General features: G+C 52.6%; 8 protein-coding genes across 8 annotated transcripts; 4 read left to right on the plus strand and 4 right to left on the minus strand.

Annotated features, from left to right (window-relative positions):
- Window positions 1-663: 663 nt before the first annotated feature.
- J4E93_005234 (uncharacterized protein) lies at window positions 664-1876 on the plus strand (the record flags this gene model as incomplete). Its single annotated transcript, XM_049343156.1, has 2 exons — window positions 664-761; window positions 823-1876. 2 exons carry the CDS (start codon window positions 664-666, stop codon window positions 1874-1876), a joined length of 1152 nt encoding a protein of 383 aa, XP_049199249.1.
- Window positions 1877-8354: 6478 nt separating this feature from the next.
- Window positions 8355-10579, minus strand: J4E93_005235 (uncharacterized protein; the record flags this gene model as incomplete). The annotated part of the gene is made up of 2 exons (XM_049343157.1): window positions 8355-10138; window positions 10258-10579. 2 exons carry the CDS (start codon window positions 10577-10579, stop codon window positions 8355-8357), a joined length of 2106 nt encoding a protein of 701 aa, XP_049199250.1.
- Window positions 10580-11459: 880 nt separating this feature from the next.
- J4E93_005236 (uncharacterized protein) lies at window positions 11460-12395 on the minus strand (the record flags this gene model as incomplete). Its single annotated transcript, XM_049343158.1, has 2 exons — window positions 11460-12292; window positions 12344-12395. 2 exons carry the CDS (start codon window positions 12393-12395, stop codon window positions 11460-11462), a joined length of 885 nt encoding a protein of 294 aa, XP_049199251.1.
- A 1842-nt stretch (window positions 12396-14237) lies between these two features.
- Window positions 14238-16892, minus strand: J4E93_005237 (uncharacterized protein; the record flags this gene model as incomplete). The annotated part of the gene is made up of 6 exons (XM_049343159.1): window positions 14238-14569; window positions 14634-14969; window positions 15022-15490; window positions 15546-16616; window positions 16668-16790; window positions 16839-16892. 6 exons carry the CDS (start codon window positions 16890-16892, stop codon window positions 14238-14240), a joined length of 2385 nt encoding a protein of 794 aa, XP_049199252.1.
- A 687-nt stretch (window positions 16893-17579) lies between these two features.
- On the plus strand, window positions 17580-19389 carry J4E93_005238 (uncharacterized protein; the record flags this gene model as incomplete). Its single annotated transcript, XM_049343160.1, has 5 exons — window positions 17580-17647; window positions 17702-18125; window positions 18176-18371; window positions 18429-18569; window positions 18617-19389. The coding sequence occupies 5 exons, from the start codon at window positions 17580-17582 to the stop codon at window positions 19387-19389; spliced, it is 1602 nt and encodes a 533-aa protein (XP_049199253.1).
- Window positions 19390-19610: 221 nt separating this feature from the next.
- J4E93_005239 (uncharacterized protein) lies at window positions 19611-20706 on the minus strand (the record flags this gene model as incomplete). Its single annotated transcript, XM_049343161.1, has 2 exons — window positions 19611-20635; window positions 20700-20706. The coding sequence occupies 2 exons, from the start codon at window positions 20704-20706 to the stop codon at window positions 19611-19613; spliced, it is 1032 nt and encodes a 343-aa protein (XP_049199254.1).
- A 152-nt stretch (window positions 20707-20858) lies between these two features.
- J4E93_005240 (uncharacterized protein) lies at window positions 20859-22105 on the plus strand (the record flags this gene model as incomplete). Its single annotated transcript, XM_049343162.1, has 3 exons — window positions 20859-21147; window positions 21194-21294; window positions 21344-22105. 3 exons carry the CDS (start codon window positions 20859-20861, stop codon window positions 22103-22105), a joined length of 1152 nt encoding a protein of 383 aa, XP_049199255.1.
- Window positions 22106-22547: 442 nt separating this feature from the next.
- Window positions 22548-24195, plus strand: J4E93_005241 (uncharacterized protein; the record flags this gene model as incomplete). The annotated part of the gene is made up of 2 exons (XM_049343163.1): window positions 22548-22756; window positions 22806-24195. The coding sequence occupies 2 exons, from the start codon at window positions 22548-22550 to the stop codon at window positions 24193-24195; spliced, it is 1599 nt and encodes a 532-aa protein (XP_049199256.1).
- Window positions 24196-24721: the final 526 nt, after the last annotated feature.

Genomic DNA, 24721 nt, shown 5'->3' on the forward strand with positions numbered 1-24721 from the left:
CCCCAACCCCCCCCCCCCCCCCCATGATCTCCATCTGACCCATAACCATCAGCAGCGATCCTCTTTAATCCACTCTTCGCAACTCACTTTTCCATCCCTCGTTTCGAGAAACAGCGTTCGCAGAACATCGGCATCTTGACCAGCGACGGAAGTCGGTCATGAAGCGGGCGCATCCCTGCATAACGGCCACGCGCCAGCCGGACGGATTGCATCATTGAACCAGTGGAACGCCACCATGGCCTCGAATCCCGCCGTCTGCCACACAGCGAGAGCCGCAATGCGCGACGGGCAAGCCACTCAGGGCCCCCACTAAAGGCGTGCTTTTTGTCCGCCCTGGCCCTGCGATCAGAGATACAGGCAAAGCACGGCGTGTGAGGGGGCGTGGGCGGATCCATCTCCGCGTGGGTTTAACACGAGCGTCAGGCACGAGAGAGTCTAGCCCTCTGCTGCCCTTCCCTGGCTGCTTGCTGCACCTTCCTCGTGGGTCGAGCGCGTGCTGGTGAAAGAAGTCTACGCATGTTTACCGGGTTTTAAGGTTGTGCCTTTCACGCTGTTTCTGACGTTTTTCGACGAATTGACGAAGATCGATCGACATTACGACGCCCGACTATTCTATATTGCCACGATATACTACGCTGCACTCGACTTTACGAAGCCCACACGATGCTGGAGAGGCAGCAACATGCGCTGCGGGACGACGCCCGAGACGCCGCGCCGCGGTTACCAGACTCGCTCTCGGGCGAGATCAACGCTGCTACACGGTATGATGCTGGTGCCGTATCACTCTGGAGGCAGCCCACGATGCTAATAATACACGTCCAGTTCCCTCCACACAAACCTTAACCGCCTCATAACCTCGCGCCTGCCGCTTGCGCTCCCGCCTTACACGACAGACGCCACACTCTACGCAACGGGCCTGCTGCATTTCGCCCACATCTTCCTCACCTTCGAGTCTCTGTGGGCGGATCTCCTGCGCGATCATGCGCATGCCTCACATACCGCCTCCACACACCCCGCAGCAGTCGAGTCTGAACCCGCGTCCCCGCCCTTCTCGCCACTGTTGTCGTATCTCCTCGTGAACCCGTACGACTCGCCCTCGCTCTTCACGTCAACACTCGGTGCGCCGACACCGCCTTCTCCTCAACTCGCTGCTTTTCTGAAAGCGCTACGGCCGAGGGGGTTGATACGCTCGAGTCGGTTAAAGCGGGATCTGGAATACCTGCTAGGAGTCCACCCCACGGATCTCGAAGTCCTACTGGCGAAATACCCCGGCGACAAGGTCGCAGACTTCTGCACACACATCCGCAAGAGCGTGAACGAGAAGCCTTGGACGCTCGTCAGTTATGCGTGGTGTTTCTACATGGCCGTCTTTTCCGGGGGCCGCTGGATACGAAGTATGCTCTTGAAAGCACCGCCAGGTTTCTGGCCAGAGGAGCAAGACGGCGAAGATACGGGTTTAGTAGAACGCGGCTTATCCTTCTGGCATTTCCTCGGCCCCCACGACGGCGAAGACATTAAAGCCGATTTCAAAACCCAACTCCTCGCCGCGGAAACGCTTTTCACGCCCGACGAGCGCGTCCATATTATCGAGGAAGCGAAGAACATTTTTCGGCTTTGCGCGTCGCTCGTGGATGAGCTGGATGAGAAGGTTGGCACAGACTTGTCACCCATGGAAACGACACCGATGGTTCACTCCGAACCCAAGATTCCGAGTCCGAGCAAAGAAGAGCGTCTGAACGATGCGAATGTCACTGTTATAGGGCATGTGATGAAGACAAGTGATCCGTTCAAGACATTTCTCAGGAGGCCGGAGGTCACGGGGACGTTGGTTGCGGTTGGTTGTTTGGCTTTGGTTACGTTGTTTAAGGTGCAGTGAGACATGGACGACATGCGCTCGGTGTCACGATCGGTCTTCTTTTCGTCCTTTGGGATATACTCGGCGGGCTTTTTTTTTAGGGTTCGCATGATTAGCGTTAATGGTTTTTATGGGCTATGGCATTATCAGGACTTTCGTTCGTCTTCAGCGGGCTAGGATTAGTCTGCCGTTTGGGCGTGTTCTTCTCATCTAGCTTTTTGTCTGGAGGTTTATCTGGGACTATGTGAGTAGTCGGTGCTTGTATGGAGAATGGCGTGAGATACCCCTTTGTAGTAGTAGTCTTTAGACGTATATGACTTCTGCTTCTTGTATTGCTTGTGGTCTTGATGTTGTGTGAGTGGCTTGAGGTAAATAATGCAGTGTGATGTGGTGAAGAGAAGAGTGCAGAGCTATTGACGGTAGAGGGCTAGCACGTCCTCAATGCACATTTCCGCGCAAGAGGTGGTGGTGATGGTCACAGTGGAATATTGACACATGATAGTCATCTTGCGCATAGTGGCACATGTTGCTAAGGAAATACTGGTTTTATTCGGTTTATGTAAGGAGATATGGAGATACATGGATGATGTTGCTGGTTGCCGTTGTGTGGTGAAAGGAGATAAGAGAGGTACATGGATGATGTTGCTTGTTGCTGTTTGGGTGTGGTTGGAAGGAGATAAGGGGAATGCGTGAGCGTCGTTACATATTTTTTGGGCTTTTCTGAGGATAACGGTCGTGTGCTTGCCTCCTCTTCTTTTCAAGTGTTTTTGGGGGTTGTGATATGCCAGGGAAGGAAACGATAAAAGGAAACCCGTGTTATGGTTCCATAGTGAGGAGCCATAGTGCATATCTTAATATGCGTCCGATCGATGCCGTGGATAGGTAACTAAAATCGAGCCCATAATTTGTGTCGAATACTCCGGTCGAAAGAGCCATCCGTGCCATGAACCTTCCGAAGATGAGCTCGTAGGTCGGCTTCACGGAAGTAGCCTTTTCCATTGACGCGGTCGCAGCCAGGCTGTGGGCAGGAAAATTCGGATTCGTCGTGCACAGTACGCATGTGCTTGACCCATTCCTTAGAGGACGTGAAGACACCTAGGTCCCGGATGAATACGGTAGCAGGTTTTGACTCAGTACACTCTTTCTTTGGACACCACTTGCGGTCAAGTAAGTGTCCGCACTGTTTGTCTTCGCCGATGTGATGATAATTCCTAACGTGTTGAGTGAGATGATCTTTGCGTTTGAAGGCGCTCTTTCCTCGATACTTCTTGCAATACTTGCATGGGAAACGCTTAGCGTCCTCTCGATGGGTCCGCTGATGCCTCTGGTATGTGTCCAGTCGGGCGAACTTCTTTTCGCAGTCGTCATGCTTGCAGATGAACGAAGCATGGCCTGTAGTCGAAGCGTGCAGTCCAACCTCGTACTGGCTCTTGCCCACATACATGCATTCTTCGCATGTAAAGACATCCTGATGCACGGCCCGCATATGTTCCTTGTATTGCCACTGTGAGGTGTAACGGAACTCACAGGAAAGTATGATGCATTTTCGGCCGATGGAATTGTATGGCGACTGCTGTGGCGTGGAATGAGCAGACATAACATTGGTACTCTCGGTTACTGGATCAAGATATCTCGCTCCAGTATCAACGAAACTACTCGAATAGCGTTAAAACTGACTCTGTCTGTGGGTTCAGATAATACTGACCTCTCATCGTGGCTTGTTTGAGAAGCGACCGTGTTTGTCTGGCTCGCAGTACACCAACGCGCAGCATTGGAGTCGGAGACGCCGTGGCCATCTAATTGTTGGGTGGACGTCTGGAGATTGAACCAGTCTGAACGAGACTCGCTCAACATGCGGTCACTGCATAGCATGCCATGATAGCAGTGATCCGGGATGAAGTGAAAAGCGTCGAGTGATGGGGACCAAGGCAATAAGAGTGAATCGTACGGTTGCGTAGTTGCCAGGTTGGGTGCAGACTGATCAAATGCAGGTGCCGCCTGCTGAGGCAGCAAAACTTCTCTACCACCGCCCTTTTTGTTAGCAAAGTGTAAAAAAAAAAAGCTCACCCAAGATCCGGGAAATCGTCCATGATTGGCAAGGCAGACGTCGGCTGCAGCGTGCCTAACCGAAAGCGTTGAGGCGATGCAAGCCACTCGAGTTGATGCGTTGGCAGTCGTAAAGCAGCGGAGGAAGGCTGAGGCGGTGGTGGTAGGCGAAGCGTGGAATTTTGGTGGGAAACGCAAGCAGGATCCAGCGGTAATACATACTTGCAGCCAGCAAAGCCTCGTGCCGCTTTAAGCAAGACAGTGAAAAGGGCGAGGGTGATCAGGCTGCGTCTTGGCTGCATGCTCAGCTGAGTAGGAATGGTGTGATTGGATGTTGTGCGCGAAAGGGCCATGGCCCTTTTTTGGTGAGCAGTATGAGAGCTTGATGCGCACGTGTAAATTCACCTAACTGCGTCCTAATAGGCGCGAGATGTTTGCTGGAAATGTATACTGTATTCGTCTATAGCTTGAGAATTAGGGTAGTGCCGGGAGGTGTTCGCGGTTGATTCCAGTGTCAAGCGAGCGTACGGAAGTCCATGTCGCCGTCGATGGGGATACACGTGTGTGTAAACTTCGGGCAGGCGTAACTAGTTCTTGACAAATGACGAGCCGCGTACAGATACAATAGGATTAAAGATATGGCGAATTCATAATCGCATCCCCGGTCCACGGATGTTTTGTTGTTGTCCAAATAATGAGGCCCTAGCGAGTAGTCATCATGAACCACTATCCAGATTCGTGCTCGTCCAACTCTCCATACCATTCTTCTTGACATGCTTGTTCAGTTTCATCGCCAAGGCCGAAAGTTCGTTCAGCGATAGGAGTACTTGCGTCCTCGTCTGATTCGAGGAAAATCATGAACTTAGGATACGCCTCGAAGTTAGTTGCATGGTGCTTGTCATGCCAACTAGTGAGCGCCGTCCAATCTCGTCTCTCAATAGTCCGTCGTAAGCCTTTCACCCCGTGTTTCCAGCAAGAAAGTGCATCATCCGCCTTTTGCTTGAGCGTACGTAAGACTTGACCAACCCGGATCCCCTCAGCATCGCGAACTTTAGCAACCAATCTAAGAGCTGGTGCGCGTCGGCCTGGTAGATAGATACCCAAAGCTTTGCACGGCGGTTCGGTAAGAAACATAGAGCTGATTAACTCATCAAAAGCTGTCTGTGGCAGAGGTCTTTTGTAAACGCGCCGCTCGGACGAACATGGACCTAGTGTGATTTCGCATCTGCCGAGGTGTAGCCGCACTCGCCCTGGAAACAGCTCCAGAAAGTACGGATTGAAGTTGAACTGGCTCAGATCAAGCCAACACGGACTACCAAACTGTGGCAACGTTCCTGAGCGCCTGAGCCACATGAATCCATACCAATTTCGGATTTTGTCGTAATATAGCTGAGGTATGTTGCGCGCTTGGAAGATTTTGGCAGGAAAGTATGGTCTGAGGCCTGGAATAGGCGTACTAGTAGTAGTAGCGGGGCCTTGAGGTAGCGACAGGATCGCGTGCTCGATGTCGATAATCTCCTGCTCAGTGGGCTGTAGCCAGGAGAGTTCCCTGTCGATGCGTTGCCCATGGTTCACCGGAGGGCAAGGATGATGGCTGTGGTATCGAGACGCGAGAATGTAGCGAATTGTCTGACGCCAGGACACATCAACGTTCCAAGCTGCGTATTGTGAGTCTGTGGTTGCATACCGAAGTATCATCTCCAGTAATTCAGGAATGTCGAATACACGCCGAGCAGAGAAAGAGAAACTGCCTGGCTGGAGCTCACGAGCTGTGCCAGACGTTGGGGCGCGCATGGAAGGAGTATGGTTTGAATATAATTGCAAACGCGTATCGATCGTGTACAGCATCGTTCGCCTCCATTCTTCCACTCCAGGCATCAAAGATGGGTGCGGTTTCTCTGGCCATGTCGTTTGAGGATGTACTCCGTTGTGATCGAGTTTAAGGGCCAGGAGATACAGGCTACCCAACTGAGGTTTGTTTGCGTGCAGTAAACTAAGATCTTGGTCTGGAAAGTGTTTCGCGATTAGCGGGTCGTACGGATGGTATTGCGCGCATTCTGGATCGGGGGTGGTGGAAGCCATGGCGATATGGCTTTGGCAGGGCGTCGCGTAGAAGGCAGAGAGATGTGCCGACCTTTATAGGTAGACATGGCATCGAGCTCGATCACGGGAATCTGATGCCTGGAGTGATGTTTTGGTACTGTTGGGTCTAGTGCTGCCGATGTAGGCAGGCGCTGATCACGTGATGAGGCCCGTGCCCCGGCTGCCTTGAGAAGTCGCAGCACATAAAATCCATCGTCCCCTGCAACTTCATAACTCCTCATTCAAAATTCACGAAGCCTATCCCGACCCCTGATTTCGGCAACATGACCACCCCAGATATGCCCAACGAAGGCGAACAGCAAAGGTACGACAACAACGATGAAGGTCTGCATCCCGATGATGTTCTAATCACGAAATGGTTTCCAGAATGCACAACCTTGGAACTCCTGGATGACAAATCAACCCGATTTCACATGCTCATAGAAGCTCGGGAAGCAGAGGCTGATATCGAGAATGGCATAAATCGAGTCCCGCCTCAAGTACCATGGCCACAGCCACCCCCACGGCCCCGATCCGAATTAGAGGCCGGCATTGAAGAATGGCGACAACCGCGACTGCGCATGATGGACCAACTCATCTCTCAATGCAAAATAGCGAAGACCAATCATCCTCGTCATGATGAAACCCAAGCTGCTCCTGTCACCCCGAAGTGTTCGCGATCTAAACGACAAGGCATGAGCAAAGCTCATCACGCACTGCATGTCGCCGAGCTCTTGGAGATGATCATTGGTCTATTGGATCCCAAATCGATGCTTACTCTTTGCGCAGTTTCAACCACGCTGCGAGCTGCCGTCGCGGTTGTTCTGGGATTACAGTACCGCAAAGCTTACCCGTGTGATCCCATCGAGTACAACGAAAAGATTCCACCGGACCTAGAATGGATTCAGCCGACTAAAGCAGAAATAACAGAGTTGGAGCTGGATATTCGCGAGCGTTCAGTTCCGGGTTACAGTTCAATGATACCATTCGTCCCCACAGCTCGAATGACCCAGGCTCAATGTCTCTCAAGCGAAACTTGTGTTTCTGCTCGAGCTATGTGGAACTCTGACCGTGGACAAGTCCCTTGGATTTCTCACCTACCACTTGATGCGTCAGACAATCGTTGGCTTGACCTTAGTCAGATCAAGATCAACCCATATCTGAGCCATTGTTTTGGCGATAGAGCCCAAGAAGTTGACGGGAGGCTTGAGATCAAGCTGTTGTCTGGTCCGGCTTATACAAGCCGGTCTCCATTTCTTACACTAGATTCTTTAAGTACTCTCGTCCGGCCAATGTACGCAACGCAACCTCCCTGCAAGAGTCTTGGGATATATGTCCCTATATCAGGAGCGCAGTTTCACCACAGACCGATCTGCCATCTAGCGTTTGTCGAAGCAGAAGACGGGGTAACCATTGGCCAGCTTGTTGACGCAATAGAACAACAGTCGCCCGCAGCCGTCAATTCTTGGATTGCGGACGTTACGGTGCACCGCGAAATGTTAGAAGACGAAGATTGGACCGACTTTTCTCTCACACAATCCGACGCACGAGATCAATGGGGCGACTTTTGCGAGGTCAGACCGAAGATAGTGGTGTTTTTCGACGGACCAAAGCCTGCATCGCACACGCTTTGTGTGGCAGAAGTCATATATGGTCTGACGGAAGGTGAGGAACGAATGAACCGACAGAGCAAGGAGTGGCGCAACGCATTTGATCAGTGGAGTGAGAAGGAAAATGATAGTGGGCCTTGAGCAAGCGGTTATCAGACTCAGTAGCAATTTCGCAGGAGATCGAAGGCCGCCGTCAGCAGCTCAACGACGCCTTAGGAAACGTGCTTTACAGCCACATGGGCCATTCCATAGATCGACGCCATGCGCAACCGCACATTGCCAGATGCACAAATACAGGTAGCGGAAATCAGTAGTTATCGTATAGACAATGCATCGGTTGCTACGAGCGGAAATGAGAACAAGTGCACGCATCATATGCTTATCGCTGAACTCAGGCTTCAAGGTTACAGAAAACGACCCATGTGTTTTCGTTGAGGTAAGACCAGACTGGGCAGAGACAAATGGAAATCCTGAGCTTCGCTTTACGTGTATGTGCCTAGCTTTCACTACAGTGACTTTCAGCATATGAAACGATTTGGGCATCTTTACTCTACTTTACATGACTAACAAGTAACATGAGACGAGTCTCGACATCATGTAAACTCCTCGAGAAGGGCCCCTCAATACAGTACACGGTACCATAACGCCGACTGTACACCTCTAAAAACCCTTTTTCTTTGCCACAATGAAAGCGCTAGCTGACCTCAAACACCCATATGAAAACAGCGAGAATATACTGCAACGCAAGTAGAAAAGCACACTCACACCGTCCCCTCCCTCAGCTCTCCCAACCCATGCTCCAGCGCAAACGGATCAAAAGGAACAACAACCTCCTTCTTCCCAAACGCCTTCTTCAACCCCACCTTCACCCTCTCCCATCTCGTCATCTCCTTCTTCTTCACCTCCTCAAACGTCATATAACTCCTGTCGATCTCCTTTAGTCGCGCCGCCTCCTCTTTCTCAAACTGATCAGCGCGCTCTCGAAGCCCAGTGATGACATGCTGTCGAAGACGGTAATTAGCGAAGACCATGTCGTGCTCTGGATGCAGTACGAGTATCTCTGGGATCTTGGTGATGGAGAGACCGGAGTCGGCGATGCGGTGGTAGAGGAAGGATTCGAGGTCTTCGGGACACCATGACGGTTGTGCTGGGATACCAACGAACGTCGCGCGAGTAGCGCGGATGATACCGAAGTCTGTTACTTCGCCCGCTTCGTACTGTTTGAGCAATTCGCAGATGAGCTGGCCGCGCTGCAGAAGCCGCACCTCACGGTGTGTCCAGTCGCGCTTATACTCTGTCAGATGAGAAGGTAGAAGCCAGCCCTCCTGCGAAAGCTTGTGAGCGTCGTAGAAGTTCTTGAGCTTGTTCCATGCGTTGGGGAAGAAGTAGCCTTTCCAGAACTTTTGGCTGTAAACTGCGGCTTCGACTAGGATGCGGAGATAGTAGTATAGCTCGTGTTGGTTCTGTCCGTTGGCTGGACGAGATGAGAAGGATGCGGTACTTCGGCTGGCTTGTTGGGGGATGTCGAACATGGCGGCTGCGGTGGGGTTGCGACGGTGAGTGTGCTTGTTGCCGGTAGCTTCGACGTAGTGTATGCCTTTGTCGAACTCTTCTTTGCTGACGGCGACAGTGGCGATGGACTTCGCCTGCGCTTTTGTTAAGATACCCTCTTCACCAAGACCAGTCATGAAGATCTCGAAATGCTCTGGCTTCAGGATGTGGCCGCGCTCCTCGGGGAAAAGCTGAGCGACAATCATCTCGTGGTCTTCGCTGTTCATAAGTCGGCGTTCGACAAGCTCGGCATTGTGTACTACAGCGTTGTAGCGTATGATCCAGTTACGCTCAACAGAACCTTTTGGCATCTGGCTAGCGCGGACGGGTACGCCGTTGACATCGAAGGTAGCGTCGGGTATCTCACCATCGATGTGGCGGGTTTGAAGATGAAAGTGGGCATTGATACGATCGACGATGTCAATGTTAGTCGGGCAGCCATCTGCTGCGTAGAAGGCGAGATATCTGACAGCCTGGCGCCTTCTTGCGGCTTCGATGGCCTGATTTGCGGTTCTTAGATGGGTTTGGCGGTGGTTAAGCGCAGAAAGACTGTTCGGCAGACGAGCTATGCCATGACTGTCTCTGGATCCCACATTCCTGCCGACGGTATCTAGAGGCTGTACGCGCTTGCTTGTATTCGCCTGCGGTTTGATGGTAGCATGGCGCTGATTCAGCAGCTGTTCTGCCGCACGCATGCCTTCTATGACCGCCTTGAGTTTATCAGTACGAGCATCAGAACTGATGTTGGTTTCGTCAACGGTGGCGGGGTGGGAGGCCGTCCGAAGTACAGGGCTATCGTCGGTACACTTTTCGTTGTCGGATCTGAGACCAGTTTCCGCTGGGGTCTCGATGGTAGTCCTGGCGTTGTTGATCGAGAACTTCGCAAGTGGTGTGACGTGTGCAACGTTGGTATGACTTTCATTGGGGACTGATATCGCGGAATGCGCGTCGCCAAGTAGCGTCAACGGGCTTGTAGGTGGGGTGCTTGAGGGGACTATATGGGATAGTGTAGTAGTCTCGGACCCGGATCTTGTGTTATCTGCAGTCGAAAGTGGTGATGGAGTGGGAGATGCATGCTTCTTGGAGGTTAGTACATCTACTCTCAGATTGTACCCATAGCACTGACCTTTTTTTGCTTAGGCGACTGGAATCGATAGAGTCTTTTGGGAGTGGACTTAGGTGTAGCCGGCGCAGAAGGCATGGGAGAGACATGGCCACGACCGCGATGATTGCCGAAGACTTTTTGGAAACCAGCGATAAGACGTGTGGATTCCTTGCGCTTGTCGTCCGGATCTTGAGCAATGCTATTGCTGCTTATGCCAGCGCTGACACCGGCGTCGTTGCTCGTACTGCTTTTGGGCTCTGATTTGGCGCGGTCGCCATCGTGGCTGCGGCGAGATAACTTCCCAGACAAGAAGCTTTTGAAACCGACCATGTTTAGTGTTGCCCAAGTGTTGAGTAGGTGAGTTTTAAGGTGATCGTCGCTATGACGGGGAGGCTGGGACTAAAGGGTGTGTTGCTGCTGTTAGTCGAGTAGTAGCTCCCACTGTCAGTGCGGGCAATTTTGTTAAGTTCAGCTTCTAAACTCCAGTTGTAAACAACGCCAAGCATGCGTGATTTCGGGTCCACGGCGCCGGGCAAATGCGGGGCGTCGTAGCGAAAGTGAAAGTGAAAGTGCAATAACTTGAGAATTCTGGTGCGCGTAGTCGAGTCCTGGCGCGTTAGTGAAGTGAAAAGTGCACCAACAGACAGCCACTTCTCGAATGAGGATATGTCTGCTCACGAACAACTCCAAATGGAAGCACTGGTCTGTGAACTCACCCGCCTTTGGCTTTCGTTGCGTGGGATACCCGCGAGGTGCACTTCCTGACATTCGCGGTCACTCCAGTCCTTCGTCCAAGTAAGACACATTGCGTTACCAGCTGTTACGCAAACTGGGAGCATCTAACTTGGTGTCAGGATATCCGATTTATAGCAGCTGTATGGACCGTATCCGAGCTTGTGATCGTGACTAAAGTCGGCAGAAGGGGCTCCATATTGGTATACCAGGAGTAGGACGTAGAGATGAAATGTCAACAGAACTGAACACTGCTCACCAGGGTAGACTTGTAACAAACAATGGAACTTCTCAGTTGTCGGTAAGGATACATGAACGACGTAGACGAAGCAGCTCGAACTCCACCAAACTCTTTGCTGGCCCAAGCATGATATGTGTAAACCAAGTAATCAATACGCCCCGATACACCCGTGCTAACCTCACTGCGCCCGTCTTACCATGAACGTGCTGGCAGGACTGTGAATCTAAGATACCTTGCTCATACAAACCTTTTGAGCACCATGAACAATAACGCGGCCACTACTCCGTAAATGCAAGTATCGATCCAAGCCAGGTCCGGACTACGTTGGGCGACCTGTTGGAGCGGAGGTGCGGGTCTCGTTCTTGTCGGTCTAGGCGCAGGTACAGCAGGAGTGGGTCGCGTTTGGGTTGTGACTGGTACTGTAGCGGTAGGTTCTGATGGGGTGGCAGGCGACGCGATTTCATCAGGACTCTCTACTGCCCTTTGCTTGCCCTTGTCCACCGGCTTGTCGTCCTGGCCTTCCTTACCCAGCTCGTCGCGATAGGCAAGTCTCAGCTCTTCGGGGACTTGATCGTCTTTCCTCTTACCTTCCTTCTCCTCGACCTCCTTGACGAGCTCCTCACGCTCTTGCATGATGTCAGCATTGCTCTTGGCACATCCGGCACATTTCCACGCGCCGCTGTCCTTGGCCATGCGCTCGCGCGCTTCCCTGCTGCATTCGATGCCGCCTAGCTGGCCCTTAGCATCAGTGTCCATGAAGCTCCTTATCGCGACGAGAGCTGTGCGCACGCCCCAAGCCGGTTGCCATGTTTCTTCATGATGACCCGATATGCTCAGACAGATTTCGCGGTTGACTTCGAAGCGGCCAGTGGGCGTGAGGAAGCGGAAAGATGGCGGGCGGAGAGGATACGTCGATGGGAGGACTATGCGGCCGTGGTAGATACCGCCAGCGTACGGCGATGGCTCGGGCGGGCCGCGGATTGTGAAGTGCCATTCGAAGAGGTTGGTTTCTAGAGGTTCGGCGTGGTAGTCTGAGGAGGGCGATACCGACAGTTCCGACGCTTCCTTTACTGCGACACGTGTCAGCTACTTGTCGCCGGTCACAGCCAATGCTCGCGTACATATGCGCTTGATAGTCGGGTTCTTTGTGTTGAACTGCCCGCGGGTGGACATGATCGCGGTGGATATGAGCTAGCGAGACTGTTGAAATGAGAGGTTGTGAATATGACTAGAGGTGAGAGCAGGTTCTAATGTATGTGTATCAGCTGCTGTGCGGCGTAAGCGTTTGAGCGCAGTCACTTGGAATGCAACGTAGACAACCGTGAAGCGCCGAGGCTGCGTCATTGGCAAGTACCGCCGACTGCTCGTAATCGATAGCCCCAGCCCCAGCTCCAGCCCCACTTAGCGCGTCGCGTCGGACACTTCGCGGAACCGTCAAAGCTGCTGTAGCCTGCACCCAGAACTGCACGGGCGATGCGATAGCAATCCATCTGCACGGAATTTGACTCGGGACATTACGTGTCCCTACCACTCATATTCATCTCGCCATGTCTTACCATCCCCACGACCTGTTAATTGCGAAGTACTTCCCGGATGAAGACCTTTCCTCCATAGACTACGACTCGGTCCGGTATGCAGCTTTGTACGTCGGCGCGTTTGATGAGGAACGTATGGGTCGAGAACCTCCTCGTATTTCATGGCCTCTGCCCCCTCAGCGCCCGGAGGAACATCTTGAAGCCAGTGTGGAGCAATGGAGGAGCCAGACGCTTCGGGCTATCGACGCGCGCGTAGCTGTCTTTACATCTCGTTCTGTCCCGCAGCACACAGTAGCAACGAGAACTATAGCGACAGAGCCTACGGCAAAAAAGCACCTTGAAGTTTCAGCACCAATAAGTCTACTCACCCCTACCCACCGCCTCCTCCTCATACCCGAGCTCCTGGAACTTATTCTCCGGCAAGCGACGGCTCAGGTTCAACATACCGCATGGGACGTCAATCGTCTTTGGCGGTGTACAATCGAACATATCCTTTCGACTCAGTACCGCTCTCACTTTCCATGTCCTCCAGTTGACCATGGCGAACCTATCGATATGGCCATATGTCCGTCGTGGATGCAACCGTCGGACGATGAGATTGCCATTGTCGAGAATCAGACTTCAGATGAGTCGCAAAGAGCTCAAAACGAGCATGCGCTAGTCTGCTACCCAGCCAAAATTACTCAAGCCAACTCACTATCCGAAGACGCTTACCTGGCCGTCCGAAGATCTTACGAACGGTTTGGTTGGATGACTGGAGCGTCTACGCCTGCGGCCAAAGTTCCGCTATGGCTAGACCTCAGCCAGTTCAAGATGAATCCTCACATCATGGAACTGTTTGGTAACCGCATGGAGCTAAAGCTCGGACGATGTAAAATCGCCTTGAAGGCAGGTACTAACCAGCCTTGCCTACTTCGAGGATCGCTACCAGGCGGCCGCTTCGCAGAACTCATAGCTGACATGTTCCTGACGGAGCCTGCCTGCAAGACACTTGGCGTATACATGCCTCATTTGCATAACAATCGTTTGCGTTCATTTTTTAGAGTAACCCAGGAAGATGGTATCCGTGTGGGACATTTCCTAGGCACACTTCAGCGGCATGCTGACAAGCTTCTCTCTACATGGCAAAGACAGGCTGAGATCATTCGCCAGAAGATTCAAAATACACACTGGGCATTACTGAGCACTGAGAAGCAGCGGCTTAGCCCGTGGATACATCACGCTTCGCCGACTGTCATCGTGTTTTTCGAACCGACTGGTGGATGTACTAAGACTGTAGCTCAACGGGCTTACCATTATAGTGGCGATAGTCTTGATACATGGAGGAATGAATGGTTCAGCATTGTTACAGATGACCAATCATGAGCTGAACTGATCGTTCTGAAAGTTCATCGAGCTTGCCATCGCTGAACACGCATTTGAGTACGGCCCAGGGAGGAGGGCAACTAGCATGCACTAAAATCTTCACTGCGACATTTCCTCAAGAAATCCCCTTCTGCAACCTCTTATACATCTCCTCCTCAGCAATTAAATCCGTCTTGAACTGCTTCGTCTGCTCAGCAACGCGCATGAGATGTTCCCTCTTCAGCTTCCCACCGTTCTCCTCATCCACCAAAGCAATCCCCATAGCTGTCGACACTACATTCCTGATCTGTCTGCCATTGAATCCGAGCTTGCGACTATCTTTTTCGACCCACTGCATAAGATCCTTGTAGTTATGAACGAGCTTCTTGCGGTGGAGTTGCTCGAGGAAGGATTCGAAAATGGCGATTTGTTGGGATTGCATCAGTTCCTCGTATTTGATTGCGATATCTAGGGCGGGTGTGTCAGTAAGAAGAGAAACATTGGACTTGCACGTGTTGATTAGGAGACTTACGAATGCGGCTTTGCACAGCGATGTCGAAAGATCTCATGCGGTTGGTAGTGAGGATCAGTATGCCGTCGTAATACTCCAGCACGCGCAAGAGTACTGAGACCATCGCATTGCGCCTCAAATCATTCTCGCCGCGACCACGCGCTTCGAGGAAGACGTCCGCTTCGTCGAAGAGGAGTACGGCTTCCCATTTTCCTGCAAGGTCGAATACCTTTTGCAGGTTTGCTTCGACTTTGTCGCCTTCGATTCCGATGTCAGATACTCCAACGGAAAGCAAGGGCTTGCCGGCCATGAGAGCTACACTCTCTGCGGTTAGCGTCTTTCCGACACCGGGGTGACCTATACTTGATCAGTGGCTGTGGAATATCATCGCGCATAAAGAATTTCTCACCGTAGAGCATGATGACGAGGCCCTTTCCCTTGTCCGGCGCAAAATCTTGCAGGCTCTTGGATTCGCCCTTGGCATCGACCTCCTTCCCGTATTCATGTGCTTGCACAGACCATTTGACCAGCTCTTTAGAGTCCGCGTCGAGTTGCAGCTTGTCGCGGAAGACACTTGCGTCGGCGTCGTTAGGAGGATTAAGCTTTTCCACCAGCAGCTGCGCCCACTTCTTCTGCTTCAGCGCGTATCCGAGGACTCTTGGAGGACAATGCATGAGTTGATCTGCCGACATTGCTATATCAGAGGCATGCCGGTCCCAATGGGTCTTGTACATATCTCTGTAGATCGGGTTGGCGCGTTTCTCAGGCGAGAGGTTCTCCAGTTGGCCACGAAATTGGGGGAGGTCCCCTAGAATTGGGGTATTGGGAGCCAGGTATTCAAAGAAAGAGGTGAAATCAACCATCGTGGTTCCATCTACCTATAGCCAAGTTAGAAAAGCGATTTATCTTAATCAGAATCACGCGATTACTGACCTTCTTCTTCTGGATGTATCGAGCCTCACTGTTTCGTCCAACGCCAGTGTCGGTAGAAGACGTAGTATCATCATCGTGCCGCCGGCGCCCTCCCTCGTCTTCATTACTACCGATGAAGCTACGCCCTGCGTGGAAGTGTGCATCACCGGAGTATGTAAACATTTGTTTGCCTTTGCCAGGATCGCAGAGCTTGACGAACTTCTCCCCCCGAGCGATGAGCCGTTTCTTGAGGCGAGCAATTGCTTCTTCGGACGAGATGTCCTGCTCATCTGGGCTAGTATAATATTTGAGCGGGTAGAACGGTAATTCCACAATGCTCTTCCGATTGGAACCCCAGTGGCGGATCTTCATCTCAAAGGGTACTCTGGTAAACTCGGTGCCCGTCCAGTCGAAGCTGAAGCATACCAAGTCAAAAGTGTGTTCTTCTCGAATAAAAGAATCGCACGAATCGACGGTGAAGATTTGAGGCTCACCCAGGCAGGGGTGTGAGACGATGAGGGTACCAGGTGGAAATAGCGTCCACAAAGCTGCGTGCGAAATGGTGCTCTCTTCCACGAAGAAGTTTCTCTCTTTGAAGTACTGGTCGAGAGGTAGAATACCTGAAGATGTGGAGATGATTCGCATGAGCTCGCGGAGGTCGACTCGGGCTTGCTTCTCCTCAGGCGTCTCATTCTCCACGAACTTCTTTGCTTCCTCTTCAGCCTCTGCCCACGTCCAGATTAGACTCGCAAAAGGAGAGCTGAGGCTTTTGATCATCTCATCTGTTCCGAGCCTAGCCGTTACCTTGCCAATGAGCTTCTGCAATGGCTCAGACTCAATCTGGGCTTCCGACAGGACCGTCTCAACTATGTTGAAACGAGGTCGAAACATGGTAGACTTGCGAAATGTGAATGCTCTGCGACTTTGAGGTTTGGGTCCAATCTCCTTCTTCTCGTTACTTTTCGTGATCTCGTCATCTTTGTAGTCGCCAGTGTCGGGATCCCACTTGTTTACAATGATGACGTATCGGGGTTCCTCTTCCTCCTCGGCATCGTTCTTCTCAACAGGTGCCTCCGATTTGCTGTCATTTTTCTGCGCCGCGGTCAACGAATAGACTTAAAAGCATGAGATTCAAACGCATACCTGTGACGCACGATCATCGTCGTTGTTTGCCGAAAGGCGTTCCTCAAGCAAGGCTATCTTCTTGAGAAGTAGCTTGATGTACTGGTCTTGGACCTGAGTTGTTTCCAGGGTCTTCGCCGTGTCCTAGGTATCCATTAGAACCTGCAGACGCACGAGCGCGAGGTGTCATACAAGGCCTTCGTCTGCCCCAACGATAGCGTCGTCCGGCGTACCCCGCTGTGACATTTTGCGAAAAGGATGAAAAGAGTTGCGGTCGGACTCGCGCGCAGTGCGGACAAGATTGTGGCGAGAGCTCTTTTGTGTATCTTTGGTGAACACCAGCCACGCGCCTGCCTACATGATGCGACACCTTCCGTCGGCAACCGCGAGGCCCCCAAATGCATTGACCGGAAGTGGTCACGACATTGGGGGCCATGATTGGTAATTCGAGATGACCCAACAGATGCAGGGTCGTGTACATCGGACGCGACTCGAAAGGGAGGGCAGTATCGCCAATTACTCAGCACAGGTACTTCGTTCAATTGGTCTGACGGAGGTTCCATGTCCTTTGAATGTCCAGGTTAGGGTTGAGCGGTTAGCGCGGGGTTGTCGCTGCAGTCATCTTACATGTGTCAGCCTAGACACGAGCATACCTTGGAAGGCGCCACGCACAAGGCTGAGTGCGACAAAGCGCAAAACCTGACTGCTGATTCGTACACCCCCAGCCTCCAGATATGCATTGCGTATTGGAATTGTAAAGCTGGGCGCAACCCTGTATTGTTGAATTATGTGGATGGGTAACCTGCGTTGTAACCTATGCAAGTGTCAGCTGTGCGGTAGTAGCAACAGGAAGGAGCCTTGCATACCCTGCTCCGTCGCTTCCTTGCAGGAAACTCATCCGAAAGCCGGCGCATCTCAGTTGCGAACTCAAAGATGGATATCAGGCAAGATGAAAAAGAACGGAGACCAGTGTCGCAATGGTTCCCAAATTCCGAGTGGATGTGGGTACCCTGAGGGAAAGCTGTGGATGGTGTACGCTTGACTGACTGCAACAGGAAGCATTTGCCCTTATCGCAATTCGTTGCGGAACACAACAGTTATCTGAGTAGCAAACTCAAGCGGACAGGGCTCGGTGTCAAAGCAGAGCTGAGAAACATTCTCAATTCCGTGCCGGAAAAAGATGATGCCACTTTGACAAATCCGAAGAAAGACAGTGATCTGTTGCAGTCGCTAAATGCTATGCCACTCGATGTGCTGTCCACATACGTTCACAAACACGCTGAAGACGTTGGGGCAGCGCATACTGCCCTGGACCAAAAGCGATCTGATGGCGTCCGAAAGGCCTGGTCAAAGACAGAGAGATTCGTCATGCAGTTCGATAGGTTCCTAAATGCCTACTCTGGCATCCTAGACATTGTCAAGACAGCCGACGCTCAATACGGGGGAGTAGCTGGCTCAACACTCGCGTTGCTCTTCTCGGTAAGACTCCATCACGAGAGCCGCATCGGATTATGGCTAACCCGCGCAAGACTGTGAAGCTGAAGATTAAGAACGAAGAAGCCATCGTGTCCGCAATGGAACAGATGTCTGATCGTCTCCCAGACCTGGAGGTATACCGGAAGATCTACCCTGAGCCTAAACTAGGCTTGATGCTCGTCGATGCCTACAAAGACATCATCATGCTTGCGCGAGCAGCGACAACTTATTTTCTTGGGTCGACTTGGGGTACATAGCGCCATTGTAGCATCCAGAGCTGAGTTCCTTCCACTGACGACGGGACAGGACGACAAATGATCAACTTTGGAAATCCACTTGGTTTTGAGGTCCTAGAGCAAAACATGAGAGACAATTTCCGGCGTATCCGGATAAGATGCGACGTCCTCCTAGCGCAACGGGTGGATGAACTCGCCAACGAGCTCAAAGGTACGTATATCATGGATGATGCGTGCCGATATACTAAGAGTCAACAGATAGTTACGAGCGTGAAGACAGAACCAGGGTCGTTTCGTTACGCGATGCGCTGAACATTGGGAATTATCGAACCGAGGATGCTGTGCTCTCGCTGAAGCAGTATCGCACGGCGCTAGCATCCAGCTTCGATGACGACAGACATCGCTCAAAGCTATGCAAATCAGATTTGATGGCCGAAAGTAAGGCGCGGTTCTGGCAAGAGACTTCGTCCTGTCTTCTCATGCTCTCGGGCTGTAATGAAGAAGGCGTCGGTGAAGTGGCACTGTCCTGGCTATCTCCAGTCGCTGTGGATATCGTGCTTGACCGGTTATTTCAACCCCGACCAGTTGCCTTTGAGATCTGCACCAGATCAAGCACATTTCAGAATGTACTAGCGCGGTTGATCTTCCAGCTATTAGAGAAGAATCCGGCAGTGGTCCGGAAAGGCCAGGACTGGTACGATATCCAGTCGCATATTGCCTGGGACGGTGATACAGAAGAAAAGACCAAGCATCTCTCGGAAGCCCTACTCAAGATCATCGATCTCCAGGCAGAGGAAGTGTACATTGTCATAGACAGACCGGAGCTGAGCGAGGATGATTCCGTGAGGGATTTCGCTTCGGGCATGCTTCATCTAATCGAGCACACCAGGAATGTTCTGAAAGTGCTAATTGTCCATCGAGCTGAACTCTGGAATTGGGAGGAAAATAAGCGAAGTGTCATCAGGAAGGGTATGAGGGACGAGATCTGCCAAGCGCTTCGCATCGATCAATGCCGGTTGGAGAACGATTGAAGTCGGTGACATAGGAGACGCGGCGATTGTGTAGGAGCGATTGGGGGTCCTTGACACGTGTTAATTGAGCTGAAGCACATGCATCACATTTTGGAGACCAACCTCAGTTGACTTGAAAACTTGGGATCGGTAGTGGAAGGCTTTCGCCATCTAAAGCTCGATTGATCAACTGGTATATTTATCTTGCAATCCCATACAGCCGTGAACATACATCATCGTGCCTATTTTTTCTTGCCGGACGCCTCGGTCGCACTCAGTTCCCTGATGAAGACCTTGGTCACGCCGTCAGGTACGTCGTCGACGCCGTCCTCGAAGCCTGGGCTCACTCCAATGGCTACGTATTTGCCGTCGTTGGAGAAGTCGATGGTCTGGACGCTAGCAGGGAACTTCTGGTACTGTCGTATCCTCCTCTTTGCTACTGCGTCCCACAAAGCAACTATGCCGTCTCCACCTCCTGTCGCGAAGGTGCCGTGGACTGGATGGTATGCGAGCGCGTGAACTGGGTAGACGATATCCTGGCCGTCAACATTTTGTCGGTGGCACTTGAACGCGTACTTGCGCGACTGCGACTCCTCAGATGGGTCGAACCACTCGACTGCTACACGCCCCTCGATGCTCGAGCTGGAGTATCCTGCGTCGTTTGGCATACAAGATACGGCGCGTGTCATGTACTTCATAGAGCTCTCCCGCTGCTGCCATGGCTCCACTCCCACTTCCTCACCGCCGCCTGTCTTGGCGGCTTCTGCCAGCTTGTCCAGCTCGTAGATGTTGACTGCGCGGCTGGCCATGGCGACGACTAGTTTGGTGGGCGAGGCGGAGAGGGAGAAGGGCTTGGATGGCAGGCGGATGGCAGAGAAGTCGCCGGGTTGCGACAGGTCGTGGAGGTGCAGCGTCGAGTCCCATGACGAGGAGATTAGGAGGTTGTGCGGGGCGGAGTAGAGAACATTGCGAACACCCTGGGAGTGTGTAGACATGATGGTCTGCGCGCCCGTCTCGAGGTCGATCCTCCGTACCTCCCAGTCGAGCCCGCAGGAAAAGGCCTCGTTGTCGTCGCGTCCGAAGCAGACATCTAGCACGGGTGCGCGGTGTTCGAATTTCTGGAGCAGCTTGCCACCGGGCTCAGCGTGCGTATCGTAGAGGTAGACATGGCGGTCCCAGGAGGAGACGAGCAGGCGTGTTGGGTTGTTGGTCGCGAACTTGACCGACGAGATGGGCTCCGTCGGGTTTTGCGCAAGCTCGAATTGGCCTGACTGGGTTAGTCTGAGTCTCTATATCTATGTAGTTGCTGTGACGAGATGTAAGCAACTTACTTGACATGTTGGCGATGTGTGCTGCTGCGCGTGGTGGAAGCTGCGCGCTGGAGTGAAGCTCGAGGACGCGGGAGTCCGCAAGCCAAACATTTGGGATCTGCGCTAACGCCCCTCCAAAAGTTCCCCAGCAACTCCCTCGTCACGCTTACACCAACCACGATGCCCTTTGCACAGCTCGTCATAGGCCCACCGGGCTCGGGAAAGTCGACATACTGCGATGGCATGCAGCAGTTTATGGGTGCCATCGAGCGCAAGTGCTCTGTCGTCAACCTCGACCCCGCCAACGACCACACCTCGTACCAGCCCGCCGTAGACGTCCGCGACCTGGTCACGATAGACGAGATCATGGAGCAAGAGACACTGGGCCCAAATGGAGGGATTCTGTTCGCACTCGAGGAGCTGGAACACAACTTCGACTGGCTAGAAGAGAGCCTGAAGGAACTAGGAGGTTTGCGACAACACTCTACACTTCGGGAGTCTACTAACAGGCTTAGATGACTACATCCTCTTCGACTGTCCCGGACAGGTCGAGCTCTTCACACACCACGGCTCGCTGCGCAACATCTTCTTCCGCCTACAAAAACTTGGGTATCGAGTATTCGCCCACCGCCCATGGCTTGCAACTGGAGGCTAACATGCGCCAGCTCGTCGTCGTACACCTGACCGACTCTATCATACTCTCGCGACCGTCGCTTTACGTTTCCTCCCTCCTGCTCGCCCTGCGCAGCATGCTGCAGATGGACCTGCCCCACCTGAACGTTCTCACCAAGATCGATAACCTCCGCAACTATCCCAATCTACCCTTCAATCTTGACTACTACACCGAAGTCCAAGATCTCCAATACCTACTGCCGCACCTCAACCGCGAACAGACGTCCGGCATTCCGGGCCCCACCACAGCCGGCGCAAACGAGGACGTGGATCCGGACGACGACGAGCCGACCTCGAAGTTCTCCGCGCTGAACAAGGCTATCGTAGAACTCGTCGAGGACTTTGCGCTGGTAGGGTTCGAGACACTGGCGGTCGAAGATAAGAAGAGCATGATGACGCTACTGCGGGCCATCGATCGTGCAGGTGGCTTCGCGATGGGTGGAATAGAGGGCGCGAACGACACTGTGTGGCAGATGGCTATGCGCGAGAATGGAGCGACAATGGATGCTCGGGATGTGCAGGAGAGGTGGCTGGACAGGCGGGACGAGCTCGATGAAGAAGAGAGGAAGGCATGGGAGGACGAGACCAAAGAGATGCGCGACCCACCACCACAAAACCCTCCCCAAGCACCGCCTGCCGCGAAACCACCTACAAAGCCCAAGGATCAAGATAGTGATGACGACATGGACGATCTTGAGGAGATGCGGCAGTTTATGGAAAAGAAGGACTCAGGCATCAATGTAGTTAGGAAGTGAAGCAAGGATGCACTGGACCCTCAGGCAGCGCAACGACCGCACGCCCGTTCAGCGTGCTCTCTGGCGGAACAGTGGTGATATCGGCTTTTTGTGAGCTTCATGACAAGGACTGTGTGGCTCGAGCATCCCATCCACACAGAGTGACGATCTAAGCGTCATGTCGGCTCGTAAGCTTGTAGAGAACTCCCAAGATCAGAGTTCGGAGTATCGCTTGAAGTACAGGGAATGGCCTGAACCGAGGGGTTGCGCGCAACCACCATGAAGGAAGGCCAGGCACTTAGTCCAAGTTTGGATCTTGAAACAACGCGTCGCGTGAGCAAACATGCACGCGCCCGCACGGCTCGATAGTCGACAATTGTATAGAATCTGGCCCTGCACTAGACCCTAATCGATACCGTCCAATGTCATCGTATTGCTCCCTTGGCTGTTTTTGACTGCGCACATGCTTAAACGCAAGCCCTCGCGCGACCTGGTCCCCAGCGGCGGCCCCCACGTCTCCATCTTTAGCAGCGACCCCACGCTTAGTCGTCATAAGCGGAAGCGCTCGCTCTTCCGCTCCCAGCACAACAGGGCGCAGTGGGTACCCGAGCCAGAGCGCGACATGAGTGAACTGCTAGATTTCGTTCTGCAACATGAAGATGCCTTCAAGAAGTAAGACCACCCATATATCGGCGACACCCTGCATTGCTGACTAGCACAGCCAGCATCGCCTCGCATCGCTCTATGCAGACTTTCGGCAGCAGCTCGAGATAAACCCCGAAGGCTACCATGCGAACACCGCTGCATGGACAAAAGCCCTCGTCGACGCCTCACGCGCGGGCGTCATCCCGAGACAGGGCACCACCCACGATCTCCTGAACATACGAGCTGCCGACGAGCTCGCGCGAGCCTTGCAACATCCGCAATATGGCAAGCCTACCTGTCTACCGGCCGTCTTCCATGAAGCAGTACAAAAGAAGGAGATGGTACCTCTGAAGGACTTCATGTCGTCAAAAGAGAGCATATACAAGACATCGTGGATACCCTCGCCATGGCAGGTGCTTCAGTGGAGCTTGCGGCAGGTTGGGGTACTGGGGCAGGTACGCGCGCCGGCCAAGATGGAGGTGGGGAACTTCGTCGTCGTCAAAAATGTCGAAGTTGCTGCGGATGAGATACTCAAGAAGATGAAGGAGCACGTATCTACGGCTGATCGAGTACTATCGAAGACAGACTTCTTGAAGCGTTTCGCGACTATACTAAATCCAACTGCACCGCTCACGACGAACGACCTCGATATACTCCTCGTCTTCCTCGCCCGAGATAAGCAAGCGATATCTCACAACGATCAGACAATCAAGTTCAAGCCAGAACATGAGGCTGTCCCCCTGCCTGTCACAGAAGAAGACGCCGCTATTGCCAATCTTCGCGACACACTAGCGAATATCAATGCGCAAATACCGCCATTGATGGAGAAGATTGCTTTGGCTGATGCAGCCGCGCGAGAAGCCGTAGTTGCGAAGCAAATGGTCCGCGCCAAAGCTGCACTGCGCTCCAAGAAGCTCGCCGAAAACGCCCTCGCTCAACGTTCCGATGTCGCCCTCCAGCTCGAGCAAGTCTACACCGATCTACAACAAGCCGCCGATCAGGTCGAGATCGTGGAGGCCATGCGGGCTGGTGCAGCGGCCCTCAAAGGTCTCAATGAGAAGGTTGGCGGTGCAGAAGGCGTTCAGGGTGTCGTCGATGCCGTCAACGAACAAATGGCGACCACGGAAGAAATCACGAACATCATCAATGAGACCGACCAGCCTCTGGATGAAGGCGAGATCGACGACGAGTTCGAAGCACTTGAGAAGGCGGATCGCGAGAAGCGCGAGAAGGAAGAGGCCGAGAGGACTGCTGCAAGGCTGGCGGAGCTTGAGGCAGTAGAGAAGAAGCGCAAGGAGAAGGAAGCTGCAGACGAGGAGCAACGGCAGAAGGAGGCTGTTGACGCGGGCAGAACGGAGGAACAGGTCGATGAGGCGTCTCAGAGCATGGCGAGGATGTCTTTCCATCAGCCGGATGATGAGATGGAAGATCCTGAGGAGGAGAAGCGTACACCTGCTTATGCCTAGGCATGCTTTGATTTTTTTGCGTTTAAATGGTTTATCTGCATAGCATCGGCGTTACGGGCTCTTATACCACAGATCAGTTACCTGGGTACTGATGGTACACTACATAGTCATCATTTTGAGAGAGATGTTACACTTCTACATTACAGTAACTCTGTAGTCTCTCTATGAAACATGCTCTGTTTGTTGCAATTTGATTTTTGACATTACTCCCTGTAAGCCCTGGAGCAGTCCGACGTCTTCGACTCTGGTTCTGCAGTATAAGCTATCTCTACCTTAAAAGCTATCGCAATAACTTATTGCGCATTTATTGTAAGTTTTTCTTAGCTACTATAGGTATGTATAAAGATAACTACTTTAGATAAACAGCCTAGCAAACTACTATTACTAATTATCTCCCCCTTTCTAATGTACACGACTAAGATACCCTCGCGAAAAGACCCCTTGGGCTTGAGCGCGAAAGACAGAGAAGTCCGACGTCCTATTGCTCCTTCGCTCCGGCGCCACTAGCCGCCGCCACGCCAAGCAA

The sequence above is a fragment of the Alternaria ventricosa genome (genome assembly GCF_023758065.1).
Source record: "Alternaria ventricosa strain BMP 2768 chromosome Unknown scaffold_8, whole genome shotgun sequence".
Lineage (NCBI taxonomy): Eukaryota > Fungi > Ascomycota > Dothideomycetes > Pleosporales > Pleosporaceae > Alternaria > Alternaria ventricosa.